Below are 15,412 nucleotides of genomic sequence, written 5' to 3' on the forward strand. Positions count from 1 at the left end.
TTATGGATCCAAGCCATACAGCTGGCTGTACATCTGAATTTCTCCAAAGATCAGGCCCGTCTCTTCAGGAAGTGCTCTTCATCTTTGAAGCTTTTCAGTGCTGGTCTTTCTGAGGGTCCCCACTCGATGTAGAACTGTCTTCTGGCCTGTCACGGGTCTAAACAGACTTGTCTGTTCAGAATGACATTTTAGGCAACTGGGGGTCAAGGGACTGTCTCCTTATTTGTTCATGAAGTCATGAGTTTACTGATGGCACTTTAGCGGTCTGGGTGGAAACATCAAATTTATATGCAAGTTATATTTATTTGGTTGTCTCCAGTTCCCCTTACCCTTCATATTGCTCATCATCTTAGGTCGTATGCTCTTTAGGGCAGGGAATGTGCCTACCTCTGGTTACAGCTTCTAGTACAATCCTGAACAGGGCATAGGGATGCTATTAGAATATAAATATTTAATAATTATGAAGTTGTGTTCTCCAGTCATTCAGAGCCCAAGTTAAATACCTTCAATGCCAGGTATTCTCTCCCCTCTGAAAAATATCTGGGCAATACCTGTAACGCTTGTCTTGGGTTTTGCAAAAGCTAGCAGTTTTGTAAATGCTGAAACTATTAATTATCTGGACTCTAATGAGACTGAATTGAAAAGAACTTTATATGGTTTCACTGCATTGTGCTGGCTATGACACATTAGATAGGCCTTGATAGTGAATGGATATCAAAACTCACACAAAAGTAGTTCCACTGTCTAAATGGAAACAGTTAATCTAGATACTTGCTTACCAAAGAGCTACGTTAATGAGATCTTATTTTTGGAGCAAATCTTTGTTGCTAAAAAAGAGGGTTTTTTTCAGTGATGTCTTTAACGTGGATAGTCTTATAGACTAGTTGCAATATATTTCAGCTTCCTTCGAGCAGTTCAGTCTAGAATGTTCCTGAATACAGCACTGCTGTGTATGTAGGGGAAAAAAGAGAGAGAAAAACAACAACAGGAGAGTGAAGGGGGTTAAGGATCATTGCCACTCGTGCACCTCCTGCTCTCCAGAACCCAGGAATAAGTGTGGAGACTGCACTTCCCTGAATTAAATTTGTTGGGAAGTGCAAATGCTTGGCAGCTTTGAAAATCAGGCCACTTTGGTTTAGGGGCCATTTTTCAAGCACACACTTGTAACAATTTTAGCTAAAAATTACAGGTGGGATTTTCAAAGGCATCTAATAGGAGATGGGCACCTAACTCTCTTGAATGTCAACAGGATTTTGGTACCTAACTCCTGTAAGATCCTTTAAAAATCCCAGCCAACAAATCCTGCATAGTGTATCTCGCAGACACCATCATTGTCCTCCACTCCATTCATGTATATGGAGCTGACAGAGGCCATCCAAGTGCTGATTAAGACCCTTTAACTTTGTCATGCTAAAGAAGGTTTTTGCAAGTCGAAAAGGGCCAGTGACTTTTGTTTGAAGGCTTCAGGGAATTGCTGGGACTCATTGGTTTCACTAAACAAGAGGCGGCATGACCAGCGAGTCTCGCTGCATATGAAAACGTAACTCACCATGTTCAAGAGAGGAGATTCTTACACTTGTCAGCTTGAGTGATGGCAATTCTCTACTCTGAGAGCCATAATATTCATGTCATACAATTGTCAGAAGCACTGGAGATGGATGGCCAAAGAATATATTTTACTGACACTTTAATATGATGAGAGGGGAGGATACAGCACAATCATCCAATACAGAGGAAAGAACCAGAGTGGGGCCTTGGCAGAGCAGACAAAAGGCCAACAGAGTGCGCACATAGCACGACCTGTCCTCTGCAGGACACAAGCAACTGAAGTGAGGCTGGCCTTAATAAAGGCAGCGATTGTCTGTATTGGGAGAGAAACTGAACATAAGACTGGCCCTACTGGGTCAGACCAAAGATTCATCCAGCCCAGTATCCTGTCTTCCAGCAGTGGCCAATGCCAGATGCTTCAGAGGGAATGAACGGGGCAATTATCAGGTGATCCATCCTCTGTTGTCCAGTCCTACCTTCTGGCTTCATATGCATGCAGAGGGAATGGTATTCCTGTGCAAATGAGCAGTCATCCTCCAAATTTCTTTGCAAAGAGCATAACTTCACACTAGCTATTTCAGGACCCACCCTTCATGCCCCTCATGCACCTGTTATAGGCAACAGGCCCAATCCCATTCTCTTTGCAGTCAGGAGCAAAAGCTCCTGTTGATTCCACCTGCCTGACATTGATCTCACTTACAATGGTTCTATGCAGATGTGACTCTTTGTTTCAGTGGACTTATTTTTCATTCCCAGTGGGCCCAACTCTGATCACACACCAGTGTAAACAGAATTGAGCCCAATCTGAACACGAAGGTTGTGATTCTGCAGCTGGCTTGGGCAGATGTCCCATTAACTTCAGTGGGAATTCCCATGCAGAGTGGCTTTATAATGACTCGTTCCAGCCTGTGAGGAGATGGTTTGGTAGGGAGGTAGCAAAGGTGTTGGACTGTGGTGCCACGAGTCACTCTGGAAGCGTTCTCTCTCACACCCCCACACACCATTGACATTGACCGGAGTTCTGTGTCTGGACAGGGAGCAGAACTTCAGAGAAGAGATTCAAGAATCACTGCACGGAGCTGAGAGGAGAGTTTTAACCTTAAACTAGCAGTTCCCAGAGACCCAGAAAGCTTCTTGGTTTAGCCTGTTCACTGTATAAAACAAATCAACATATGAACTGACTTTTATCTTCTCTGCCTTCAGCCTATGGCTTATGCCACCCTACTTTTGTCTTCACCTGTTGTCTCTCCATGTAGACTGCAACTCCTGGGGTAGAGATCTTTTTTTCATTATACCTGTGTACAGCACCTAGCACAAAGGGGCCTTCAGCCCTGACGGGGGAGTATCATAAAACAAATAACGATTTTTCAAAGTATTCTATAGTTCAGTATGACTTAAATATAGTGAGCCAAATATATCCCTGATGCAACCCCATTCCAGTCAGTGAGGTTGCACCAGGGATGAATTTTACTCAGTTTATTTTTAAAACTCTCTGTTTATCACTAAATGTGGAGTACAAAAAATAATGATTTTGCACAATAAAAGCCGCTAACAGCACACTGAAGAGGAGCGTAAACCCACAACACTGTGTATAGGTGCGTGCTGAAGATATGTAATCACTGCTTTAGGCCAATCAAAAGTCCAGTCATGAAGCCATTTATAAAATACATTACTTTTCCCATACCAAATGTATTCCACATGAAAAAATTCCTTGCAAAGACTATCCGATTCTGAAGGCTCCATGTCCAGGGCTGCTCTAAGTTACTCTGGCAAGAACAACTCCCCTAAGAATCATCCCCTGGGTGAGGGTCAGTGAAACATATCATGTTCCAGTTCTGCCTCCTCAAGTCCCTATCACCCCCCTTCCCGTCTCAGAAGAGCATCCTTTTCCTGTGTCTTCTAGATGGCCCCAACAAGCTCCCCAGTGCTGAGTGGCGGAAGCAGGCAGTGTAAAGCTGCCTATAAGGATTCCTTACACGATGGCATGCCTCTTTAGGGCAGCTTTAAAGTCACTTGGTCACCTTTGCTCCAGCAACATCAAATGACCTTCTGGGCCATTGAGAATCAGGTCTCTAGGTCTGAGCTGACTTCAGTAATAATGACTTTTAAAAATATGGTGATTCCATAACCATTGGTCTCAGCAAATGTTTTCTCCCTCGATGTAGTCTGAGATAGAAGGTTTGCGAACAGATAATTGCAGGCCTTATTGTAATCTTAAAAAAAAGATGTTGGGCATCCTATGTTATGTTAAATTTTGCTGGATAAAATGTAGCGAACTGGGCAGCAATTTAGGTAAAATTGCCTTTCAAAGAACTAAATCGGTCTGCTGGACTGGGTCTCAGGGGCAACCTCAAGGACTATTAGAATGTGACAACTTGTATACATGACATTTGCAAATGTGAATATTGTTGAAAGTGAGTAATAGCTCCCTGGGGTGTAATGGCTCTCTGTCAGTGTGGTGATGGATTGAGATGATCTTAAATTTCTATTGTTTCTTACTGAATCCGGCAGGGATTGATTGAGTACTGTATCTAAGCAACAAGATGGATGGAGAAAGAATACTGAAGGACTGTAATATTGAGCTTTATTCAAGGTGCAACTTTACTTAATTTGTTTATCATTTGTGTCTTAAGGTCTTTTCTAATGACTAAGAAACAGACATTAATATTACCTCTTCAAATAATAATTAATTCCACCAGAGTTAAAGTATCTTTATGCCTTTGGTTGGAACATATTGCAAGTGCATGATTATTGGTTGTTTATATAGTAATATTGGTTTGCATGGTTCTATATAAATAAATAGGAAAACATGATGGGGCCATATTGTGTTCTCAGGTACAACCCCATTGAAATCAGGGGAACTGGGTCAGTGCAAATGACTGGAATTTCAATTGATCCCTCTCTCAAGCAGCTGACAGTCCATGATCCTGATCCTGCAGACACAGATGAGTTTTACTTTTGGCCTGTGAGTAGGGTTGTCAACATTGTATTTCAAAAATAAAGGACTGTTTTCTCAGCATCCCCGCCCCATCCATCCTCCCAATATTATCATAATCACCAATAATAATAATGATAATAATTAATAATAAGCAGTACTCACCTACATTCGCAGGGGTATTTCTTGCTGCTTTTTGCAGCACTCAGCAACTCCCGATCTTGTTGTACAGAGATGAAAAAAGAAGGGCTGTCCCTTGTAATAAGGGACTGGGGGAAAAACTGTACCTGTGAGTAGCCCTGTTGAAGTCAATGGGACTATTCATATGTGCGAAGGTAAGCACTTTCATAAGAATTTGCAGGATCAGGGCCCAAATTAAACCAATAACATGACTATAGATTCTGGAGGAACAAGGAGTGGGGAACTTAGAGCAACTCTTCATTTAAGTCTAAGGAGAATAAAATACAAAAGGGCTCAGATCTTACAGACTGGGGTTTTCAAAGGCACCTAAGGGAGCAAGTTGCCAGAGTCTATAGGATTTCACAACCCCAGAAGAGCCTATCCCCCTTAGATGCTTTTGAAAATCCTAGCCTAGTGAATAGCTGTCTTGTGATCTGCATAAAACAATCCTCTCACATACACACTCTCAAATCTCCCCCTCACCCCTGGCAAAAACAAAGCCCTTTTGTGTGATTTCTGGTAGAAAACCTTCCCCAAGCTGCTGTTAAAACTTTTGGTCTTAGAGCAAGTCTACACTACCACGATACATCAGTGCACCTGCCCCGATGCAGCTGCACCGCTGTAGTGTGTCTGGTGAAGACGCGCTACGTGTACAGGAGAGTGCTCTCCCGTTGGCATAATTATTCCATCTCAGCGAGAGGGAGAAGCTATGTCAGCTGGAGACTCTCCCACCGACAGTGCGGTGTGGACAGCATGTAGGTCGATGTAACTTGTGTCGCTCGGGGGTGGCTTAGGTACATCAGCTTAAGCAGTAGTGTAGACAAGCCTTCAGTCTCACAATTGCGTGCACATGGCACACTTCCTTCTCTAGGCTCTTCCTGGGGTCAAATCTTTTTTTGGGGACCCCCCCAATGTTTCTTGTGTCTATCTGCTTCCACACAAGCACTCTGATGTGCCCTACACAGGAGCTGGTCCTTAGACAGCTCTGACCATTTGTTAAAAAACCTTATCACAGTGCACTGATTTAAAAAAAACAAAACCAGACCTGATCGTTAAAGGTCAATATCTCTGTATTTATTTTAATGTCCCTCCCACAGGGGCAAGGGGTTATTGCTGGGGACTGCTTGATCACTTGATTAATGTATTTATTAACTAAGCTATTTTCATTGTATATCAAGGGAATCAGCCAATCTGAAAACAGGTAAATAAATACTTTTAAAATATTTTGCTTCCTGATTAAACCTCATATGTCAACCTCAGACTTGGGCAAAACTAGGAGCAAATTAAACCCTAGAAAAAGCGGCGGAGGCGTCTCTAACATAAGCCTGTTGATTCAGTGGAAGGATGAATCAGGCCCATTAACTTTAGCAAAGGCAAAATTATAACTGCAATGTCACAAATGAGGAGGGCAGAATCCGCACTTAAGAAATAAGCGGCAATAGCAAGTGTCTCCTCCTGTTCTCCCAGGCATGCATGGCATCAGGTTGTTTATAAGAAGCATCAGCAGGGAACCTTAGCAGACACATTCACAACTGTCCCCAAGTTTTCGCTCATGCCTTCTAGTTCAAAGGGCTCATCTTGTTCCTTAGAATAAAGAATTTTGCAACAAGTGCTGATACTTACCACATCAAAGCACAAAGGAGTTTGCATTGTTTGTAGAACGTTAGGCCATAGACAAATTAAAGAGACATGTGGAGTTTCAAAATTTACTTTAGCAAGCCAGTGCCTGCATGCTTAGTACTCAGGGAGGGTTAGATACTACAGTGATAGGACCTATAAAATCCTCTGTAGCGATTTAGAGCCTAAGCTAAAGCAGACTGAAGTAAGTGGAAAAGCCGCCCATTGACTTCTAGGCTTTGGATTAGCAATTAAAACTTGTTGGAAAAGAGGCAGGTTCTTTTATAAATATATTCATGCTGTACTTTTATGAGTCCAGGAGGAAAAAACCATTGATTTAATTCAAATGTTTATTGCAAAATTTAGTCCAAAATTATAACCTTTTGGATACCATCAGAAAATATATACAGCAAACAGATTGTGTTGAATCAATAATACAACTTGCTTAATAATCAATATTATGCAGAGAGGGGTGCCAAATTCTTCTCTACTGATTTTTTTTTCAATTGGTGCACTATAAATTTCATCCGATATAAATCAGCTGGAGACTCTCTCTCTCTCTCTCTCTCTCTCAACCCGGACAGTTTTATATATCTGTATCGGATGAAATAACACAATATATATTGCATGAAATCTGTATATACTGTCTGTAAATCTAGGAAAGCACTTAAGGTGAAAAAAGTTGTAGTTGTCCCAATATAAACCATGATGTTGTGAAGACCCTTCTCACATCAGAAAGTGCGTAAGTATTGCATTAAGAATATTTACAAGCAACACGTGCATCAACCACACAGGTTCATATTCTGATCTTAGGCTTGTGCAGCATCACTGAAGTCAACAGGGAAGCACATAGGTACCTGGGACCAGATTTCAGCCTGGAACAGCGAGATTCTGATCTCTGTTACACTGATGCCTGCAGTTACTCCACTGCCTTCAGTGGATTTACTCCAGATTGACAGTGGTTAAATGACAGCTGAATCAGGCCCACAGACTATCATCTGATATCACCAAAAAATGAAACTACTTCTTTATCCAGATACACAAATACAGTGACTATGAGGAAGAAGCGTGTTACAAGGAAATATAAAAACCAGGAAAGTAGGCAGGAAGGCCCTAGGTCCACTAGGGCCCTTGGCCTGCTCCTTGGTTTTGTGGAGTACACCCACCTGACCCTGCCTGGACAATCCCCACTTATTTGGAAGGGCAGCTCTTTGTCATGAGTCCATTTGTTAACAGCAGCAAGTTGCCGATTATCTCTTGTGCCCCCTGTTCCGCCGCCTGGTGGTGTTGGGGGATGAGCCATCTCTTCTGGAGCAGTAATGCTTGGTAACCACCTGTTTGCACTGCTGGCATTTCACCATGCAGCACCAGTGGAACTTGCAATTGCAGCTGGTGACAATCTCAGTCCTCTTCTCCTCCAGTTTCAGGCCGCACTCAGTGCAGAGCCTCCTGCAACTCCTCCTCTCCCACTGAGACAAGTTCTTGCCACTCTGCAGGCATTCCCGCCCCTCGGTGCCATGGAGGCCCAGACTGGCATTCCTGACGCAGTAATCAGGAGAGTCTTCCAGGAAGACGAGTTCTGTGGCTAGTACAGTGCTGAAGGTCTCTGCTGTGGCCCCACGGCTGTCGGCACTATTCCCAGCTCTCATCCTCCTCTTGTCCATCTCCAGCTTCTGGGCCTGGTCATATTTGAGCTTCAGATAATTCCCAATTTCTCGAAACTCAGCAAGCTGGAGCCAGCAGGTTTGGATGCTGCAGCTGCCCGATACCCCGTGGCACTTACACGTCCTCTTCATTGTTGCTTTCACAGCCTGGGATGAAAAGGCAGAGCAGTTAGGAACAGCAGAAAACCGCAGCACAAACAGGATCTGTTGCAATAAAACCTCAGATAGTGGCGTAAGGGGTTGCTCATCTCTCAGTCATCAGTTCTAATCCAGCTCATGCTGGTTGGGGCTGAAAGTCATTACTGTGTAGTGGCCCATGTGAAATGAATTGGTGCTCTCAGTCCAGCTCCTGATGGACATATGTTCCATTGCTAACTGGGAGCTGGCAGAGATGTTAACATTCAATGGGCATGAGCTACTTTACCCCCACAGGTGGAGTCTCTCCAGGCCTCTTGTGAAGCAAATTGGCAAGGTAATGCTATTACTTGGGCTGTCCCAGATCTGTGGATAACTTCATTTGCGGAGCTGTCAAACCAGCACCGTCCACGCAGAAGATATGAAATAATCTTAGATACAGAATAATACTAAGTATTTATGTAGCACCTTTAATCCAAGCACTTCACCAATAACATCTACCAATCCCTCTCTATGATAATTATAGGTTGCCAACACTGTAGTATCTATGTCAGATTGTTAGGCTTTGATATAGCCTGTGAACTAGGTATGCTGAATGTTGCCATCCTCATTGTACAGCTAGGGAAACTGGGGCACAGAAAGATTAAGTGACTTGCCCAGGGACCCACTGTCAGAGCCAAGATTAGAATCTAAATCGCCTGGCTCCTGCTATCCTGCTCTAACCAACAGACAACATTTCCTCCCCTAAAGAAGGCCTTGAGCTGCACATGACAAGAGGTGAGAATAGGGTTTGCTCTATTTTACTGTCTGAACAAGTGCTTACTAGCTACAGGACTCCAAAGACTAGGTTTCACAATTCTTGAGAAATGGTGCATGTCACTATATTGGCTGTTGGCTTTGCTTTGAACTGAAGTGCAAGTGAAGCCTAGTGCAATAATTTTCTGATGTCCAGATTTTAAGGCCTGATTCCAAAATCCTTACTCCTTATGCACGTGCAGTAGTACTTATTCATGCAAGCAAGTCAATGGGACAACTCAGGGTTGGAGAATGGGGCCTTAAAGCTTTGTAGATGTGCTGATTATGAAGATATTTTGGATACAGACAACCTTTTTTTTTTTACTTACAAGTCTCCCTGCTTCATTGTTATGCAGATTCATTAAAGCTCTGGCATCTTGTCCTGTCTCCAAAGCATCCACAAATAGTTTGGAAATTCTCTCGCCAAATTCCACATTATCACTGCAGCCTCCCCAGACCCATCCTCGGCCACCTAGGAAAGGACGCATCGTTCACAAATAATAACTATGTGCAGAAGCTCAGGGCGTAGGTGGATTTCAGTACAATATGTAAACCCAGAGCTCTAGGAAACATGTTGGAGGAGCCATTCCTGCACTGGCGGGGAGTTAGCTGGATGAGAAGAACCACGGAATCATTTCAACGTGTAATTCTTACGAATGTTAAAAGCAGGAACGGTCCTTTGAGCCAATTTCTCACTCTGTTACAAGGAAGTCAGTGGGGCTGCACAGTTGGAACAGAGTTGAATGTAGCCCTACACTTTTTCCAAGTTTGAAAATTGTGATGCCAAAAGCAGACCAGGGTACTAGACCAGTAAAATCACAGCTCACCTACACGGCCATTCCTTGAATCGTCACAGCCACAGTTGTCAAAGTCTCCCATGCTGCAGTTTCTGGTGAGCGTGTACATTACTCCAGCCGAGCTGATGGCATGAACAAAAGAGGTTTCTCTGATAGCTGGAAAGAGACGGAAAAGAGATTCTGTCACCCTCAAGAACAGAAACCCTCAGTCTCATTTTACTAGTAAGAAGGCCCCCTTGTGGAGCTTCCAACAGAGCAATTGCTGGGGGGAAGTCTTTGCATAAGGCAATTAGGACAAAAGATAGAGTGGTGCGGGAATTAAACCCTCCATAGAACATGGCAAAGTGCTTGTGAATTCTGTCTTCTGCCAGCTTTGTTTCAGTTTCAACAACGGTTACTGGCATGACAAAGTGTCACCTTGTGTGTATTTACGTATGGAAAAGAGTTTCATGGTGACAGTGAGATTTTATATAACAGGCCTGATCCTAACACCAAGATCAATTATCACTGACTTCTCTTGATATCCAATCAGGGTTAGTCTGTAGCAGCTTTCTGTCCCTGTCTGTTTTCTGATTTGGTGGCGGGCTGCTGCTTGGTCTTCTCTACACAGTAAAGTTGCATCAGTTTAACTTAAATCAGTTTTTAAACTCATGCAAACTCCTCTCTGGACACACTTTTTAATTTCACTTTAAGAAGTTTCATTTCATCTTAAACCTGCTCCCATCATAGAGGCTAATCTGCAAGAAGCCACTCTTAAGCCGAAGTAAGTGTGTGTGTGTGTGTGCATGTGTTCATTTGTTGAACTAATTTGGGTTTAAAGTCACACCTGAGGTTAAACTGATGCAACTTTCTCATGTAAACAAGCAAGCTCTTAGTGTGAGGCTGTGTCTGCAGTTTATCTGTCTGTTGAGCCTCCCTCCCTCCCCGCTCCAAAATTTGCTGTCATCCTAATATATGTATCTATATAGTCTAGATCCTACCTAAATAGAAACGGGCTGTATCCCATACACAGAGATTACAGGAAGGAAAGGAAGGAGCTGTAGGTAAATCCATGCTCTGCCTCTAAATATACACTTACCACTCCGCAGTCTGTTATGAGTGGAGAGCTGCAGGGCACTTTCTGGGCAGTTCCAGCGCTCCCAGGTGAACTGGTGTTTACATTCTTCAATCCCGCTATGGGCCCCCACAGCCACACTGGTGGAGTAGGTCAGATACGCCTTGCATAGAAAAAGAATGGGTCTGAAACTCCCAAACCTTTCAAAAGGCCACTTGAAAGCAAATGCAAATGGGTTTCAACTGTTTCCCCTCATTACACAGAGGGAGCTGGTGCCCATATGCACATCAGTAAATGTGGTTCCTTAGAAAGGCAACATTTGGTTCGCTAACAGGAAAAATCTATAATTAAATTCATAATAATCCATGTATAAATTACCTTTGGTCCAGTCATCAGAAAGTTGTTCACAGACCTGTAGCAAATAAAACAGGATAAGTGAGATAATTTAACACAGACTCAGAAGCAACACCAAAATGTCCTCGTTCAGCTGGGCTGAGCCCCTACCATGCTGATGTGTGGAAAATAGCACAATAGATCCCAATGCTGGTGAAGATGATGAAGGTGTTGCTCTTCATGGCTGTCAGCTAGGGTGAAGTTTTATTCCACTAGCTGATCTACAGCTCTCCGCACCAGCGATGGTTGACTGAGCAGGGCAGCTCTGCTTCTCTCCACACCCAAAGGGGGGATACTCAGGACAAGGAAAGTTAAAAGAATCCAAATCGCGGATATTTATAAGGTGAAGTTCTGAATGGCCAATACCCCCTATTCATTTGCTACCCAATGACCCTATGTGGTAAAGAAACCTCTGATCCAATGCGTGACAAGATAGCAAAGGAAACGCCTAAAGCTGCACTTCAAAAGCCCAGGAGCAGTTGTCACCCAGAGCCTGTGATGATTCTCAAGGAGAGTAAACTTCCCTAACAATGGGCAACCTTTCATTCTGTTAAACACACCAGCATTCATCTCTCCCTGTCTCCCTCTAGCTAAGGTCCACTTGCCTTCTTCATGATACTTTGCCTCTGCACAGGGGCTGCCTTCCCTGGCTCCTCTCAAATAACAACCACATTTCTAGAGTTCCCCCACTAGCTTAGTGCTCCTTGCTAGGAGAATTTCCTGAAGCATTCAGTGCCAGTTTTATTAAGATCTGTTGGGCTGGATCTCCCGGATTTGAAGGGATTTATTTAAAGGCAGATCCCCTCGCCTCCCCCCCCCCACACACACACACGCACTTTCATCGATTAAAGAATTTGTGTTCCATAAGGGCAACCAGATGCTGCAAAAATGGCATTTCATCCCTCCAGGATGTTTGGAAATCTCACTCATTTACATTTCTGCAGCCTGAGAGCCCTGTGCGAAGAGTCGGTGAGAGGTTTGCTCCGTGCCTATATCCCCATATGCGACACACTTTTTTTTTTAATATGAGGACAGTTTTCAGGGAGAAGCAAGTTCTGCACAGTAAAGTTCACCACAGTGCTGGCTTCAGATGTGTGAGCCTCACAGGTATCCATCAACACAGGACTGGAGGAGCCGGAGTGTCTTCTCACATATGTGGGTGTAAGGGGGGAGTAATTCACTGTTGTTAAAAGAGTTACGCCAGTATACAGCCAATATTTGGGAGAGGAGAATCCGTCCCAAGGATCCGGTCCCGGATATAGGTATGGGCAATATTGTTAAGGGCATCAAAAACCAATAGTGTCAAGGCTGGAGTGATGTCTATTGGTGACAGCAGGCCTTTGTTAATAGGTACTCTGGGGTTCTATTCCTGGGTCTGCCACTGAATTACTGTGTATCTATGGGCAAGTCATTTAGCCTCTCTTTCTTCTTTAGTGTTCCCCATGTATACAATGGAGGTTATGATGATTAGCTACCTCTAGGGTATGTTGTTGGTTTAATAACTAAATGTGTGCCAAGTACTTGGTGATCTTCAAATGAAAGGCACCATAGAATTGCAACGGATTAGTTAGGCTGCCTTATATCTATGAAACACTTAGCAAAAATATACCCAATTGCATCTCACTGTGTCTGTAAGTGTCACACACCCACAACTACAAATATGGGTCAGCTCCCTGCTCCTTTGGAAAGCAGAAGGAAAAGATCATTTCTATCTCTTGGCTCCAGGTTTATTAGCAAGCAACAGAAGAAACTTATCACCCTAGGTCATGTGTAAGGGAGACCTGGAGCCAGTGTAGCAAAGCTTCAAACAACAATTTTGCAATTTGAGGATTAAAACTGTAGGTTGGTGAGAATGCAAAATAAAAATACCTCTTCCCGAGCACAGAGCGTTCACAGCCCTAGTGTATTCCTGTAGGGATGACAAAACTAGGGCTGAGTTAACATCTTAACTATTAACATCCTGAAATGACGTCTTCCTCGTACAGAGCTGCAGAAGGGCAATGTATTAAGATTAAAGTGTCGCTAGCGTATTTAGAGAAACTCAGTCATTTAAGCCCAGGTATAATAGCTTGGATTATATGATGCATTTTTATATCCAGCTGCCTTTTCTTGTTTTTAGTGCCACTATCTATGCAGGCATGTTAGTGTTCATTATCTGAGAGAGATTGTGCAACTCAAAGATTTTGGAGCGTCAGTTACCTCAATTCATACTTGATCCTCCTAACCATGTGATAGAAAAATAGCTTTTAGGGGTGTGGCACTCTTCTGGGGGAGATTGTGTTATTTGATGGGGTCTCTGTCAAGTTAAAAATCCTACATTCAAACCACACATTTCCTTGCCTGCCTGGGATATTAATAACACCGTCTACTCTTAAAAACACATGGATCTTAATCTCCTATAACTTTTATCACCTATGCTGGTTGTTGACTAGGGTGACCAGATGACACTCCCAATTTTATAGGGACAATCCCAATATTTGGGGCTTTTTTTATATGGGCTCCTATTACCCCCACCCCCATCCCGATTTTTCACACTTGCTGTCTGATCACCCTATCGTTGACAAACATGTTCTTACCAGCCTGCCTGCTCCAATTAATTATTCTCCATTTACAGCAGCATAGCTGAAAGCAGAACCTGCCCCAGTGTGTGTTCAGGGCAAGAATAAGACTATGAAGCCATAACTGGGTAGAACTGAAATATTCACATTTTTGTAGAATTCTCCCTCTCTCTCCCTATCCTACCTCCAGTGTAAAAGTGAACAGAGCTCGAGTCACTTGACTGGCATGAGAGCTTTCTCCAGATATTTATAGTAACAATAATAATTTGCACTTCTCAAGCTTTTCATCCATGGATCTCAAAGCAAAGGAGGGTAACTAGAATTATTTCCATTTTACAGGTGGGGAAACCAAGGCAGGGAGCGGTGGAATGACTTGCAGAAGGTCACACAATGATTCAGTGACAAAGCTCCATTGGACACAGGTATTTTGAAACTAAGCTTAGTGCTCTAATCACTAAATCCCTAAGTCTCATGCATGGGTGAAGTTCACTAACACCTGTGTGAACACTGACCATTTGATCTGCCTGGTTTTGGCATCACCCAGAAATCTGCTTTGAGTTTTAGCTTCAGATAAACCTAAAATCTCAAAGCAAAAGTTGTATGAAATAGTGTTGTAGCTGTCTCAGTACCAGGATAGTAGCGAGACAAGGTGATCCAATAAAAGGTATTACCTCACCCACCTCGTCTCTCAAAGCAAAACTCGGTTACTTTCACCTTGTTTTATATCAAAACCCATTTTCACTTGAAGAGGTTGGATGAACCTTTTGATATGCCCAGTCTGAGCAGAGCCTAAAGCGACAAGCCACCAATTGGGTGGAGCAAAATGTTCAGTGTCTAATGTGGTCTGGGTGATTGTGGGTTGATAAACTGGCAAACGTCCGTCCATTATGTTGGGCAGCAGGACGACGAGAACCAGTCTTGAGTCTCAGTTTCAAGTTTGCAATGAAACCAAGTAAGGTTCATATTGGTGTCAGGTATCACTGGAAACAATTGATCCAGAGAACACCGTGGTTTGGTAGATATTGAGTTTCAGCTGAATTCTGTTGGCTTTACTGATAAAATGTTAATATGGTGTTTCTGGGTTTTTTTACTGTTTTGGTTTGTTAATCCACTCATGGTCTGGGCTTTTCACAGACCTTGGCACAGGAGATAATCAGTGTAATGAAGTATATGGACACCTTCCCTACCAGCTGTGACATTCATTAAACATGCAGCCTGTACTTACGCCTGTGTGCCCTATTGACTTTAGTGTGTGCTTTGTCACCCAGATCATGGGTATATTTTGTGAGATTGCATTTCATTGCAATTTTTTTGTCTTTCACCAGGAACCTAAAGGCCACATTTCAGAAATCCGATAGGTGGAATCCTGCGCAACCATGAAAGGGTTGTTTGTATGAGCTCCCCACGTTGTTTTTGTTAAGATAGACACACTCCTATTGCGGAAACACTGGTGTTTGGGTTGGGATCTGGGTTCAGATCTGCTGGGTCATAGCTGGTCCAGCTGGACTGGAAAGTAAACTCAGCATCTTGTACTGGATTAGCATTTTGATCATTTGGGCTTTCACATGTGTGATAGCAGAATTTGGGGCCCTACGGTTAAATAAAGAAAAAGGAGAATTGGAGCCACTATCCGGCATGGTGTAACTGTCAGGTTAACCCAATTTTGTTTCCTCTTTGAACAATAATTTTACAAACTGTATATTAAGTGTGGAAAAGTGCATGGAGGGAGTGGATGT

General features: G+C 43.1%; 1 protein-coding gene across 1 annotated transcript; it reads right to left on the reverse strand.

Annotated features, from left to right (window-relative positions):
- Positions 1-7,160: 7,160 nt before the first annotated feature.
- On the reverse strand, positions 7,161-11,300 carry WNT8A (Wnt family member 8A). Its single transcript, XM_054037945.1, has 6 exons — positions 11,230-11,300; positions 11,104-11,137; positions 10,750-10,888; positions 9,702-9,827; positions 9,204-9,346; positions 7,161-8,091 (listed from the first exon to the last, which is right to left on the reverse strand). Exons 1-6 carry the CDS (start codon positions 11,298-11,300, stop codon positions 7,531-7,533), a joined length of 1,074 nt encoding a protein of 357 aa, XP_053893920.1. The 3' UTR covers positions 7,161-7,530.
- Between the last annotated feature and the right edge of the window lie 4,112 nt (positions 11,301-15,412).

Source organism: Malaclemys terrapin, chromosome 8, assembly GCF_027887155.1.
Source record: "Malaclemys terrapin pileata isolate rMalTer1 chromosome 8, rMalTer1.hap1, whole genome shotgun sequence".
Classification (NCBI taxonomy): domain Eukaryota; kingdom Metazoa; phylum Chordata; order Testudines; family Emydidae; genus Malaclemys; species Malaclemys terrapin.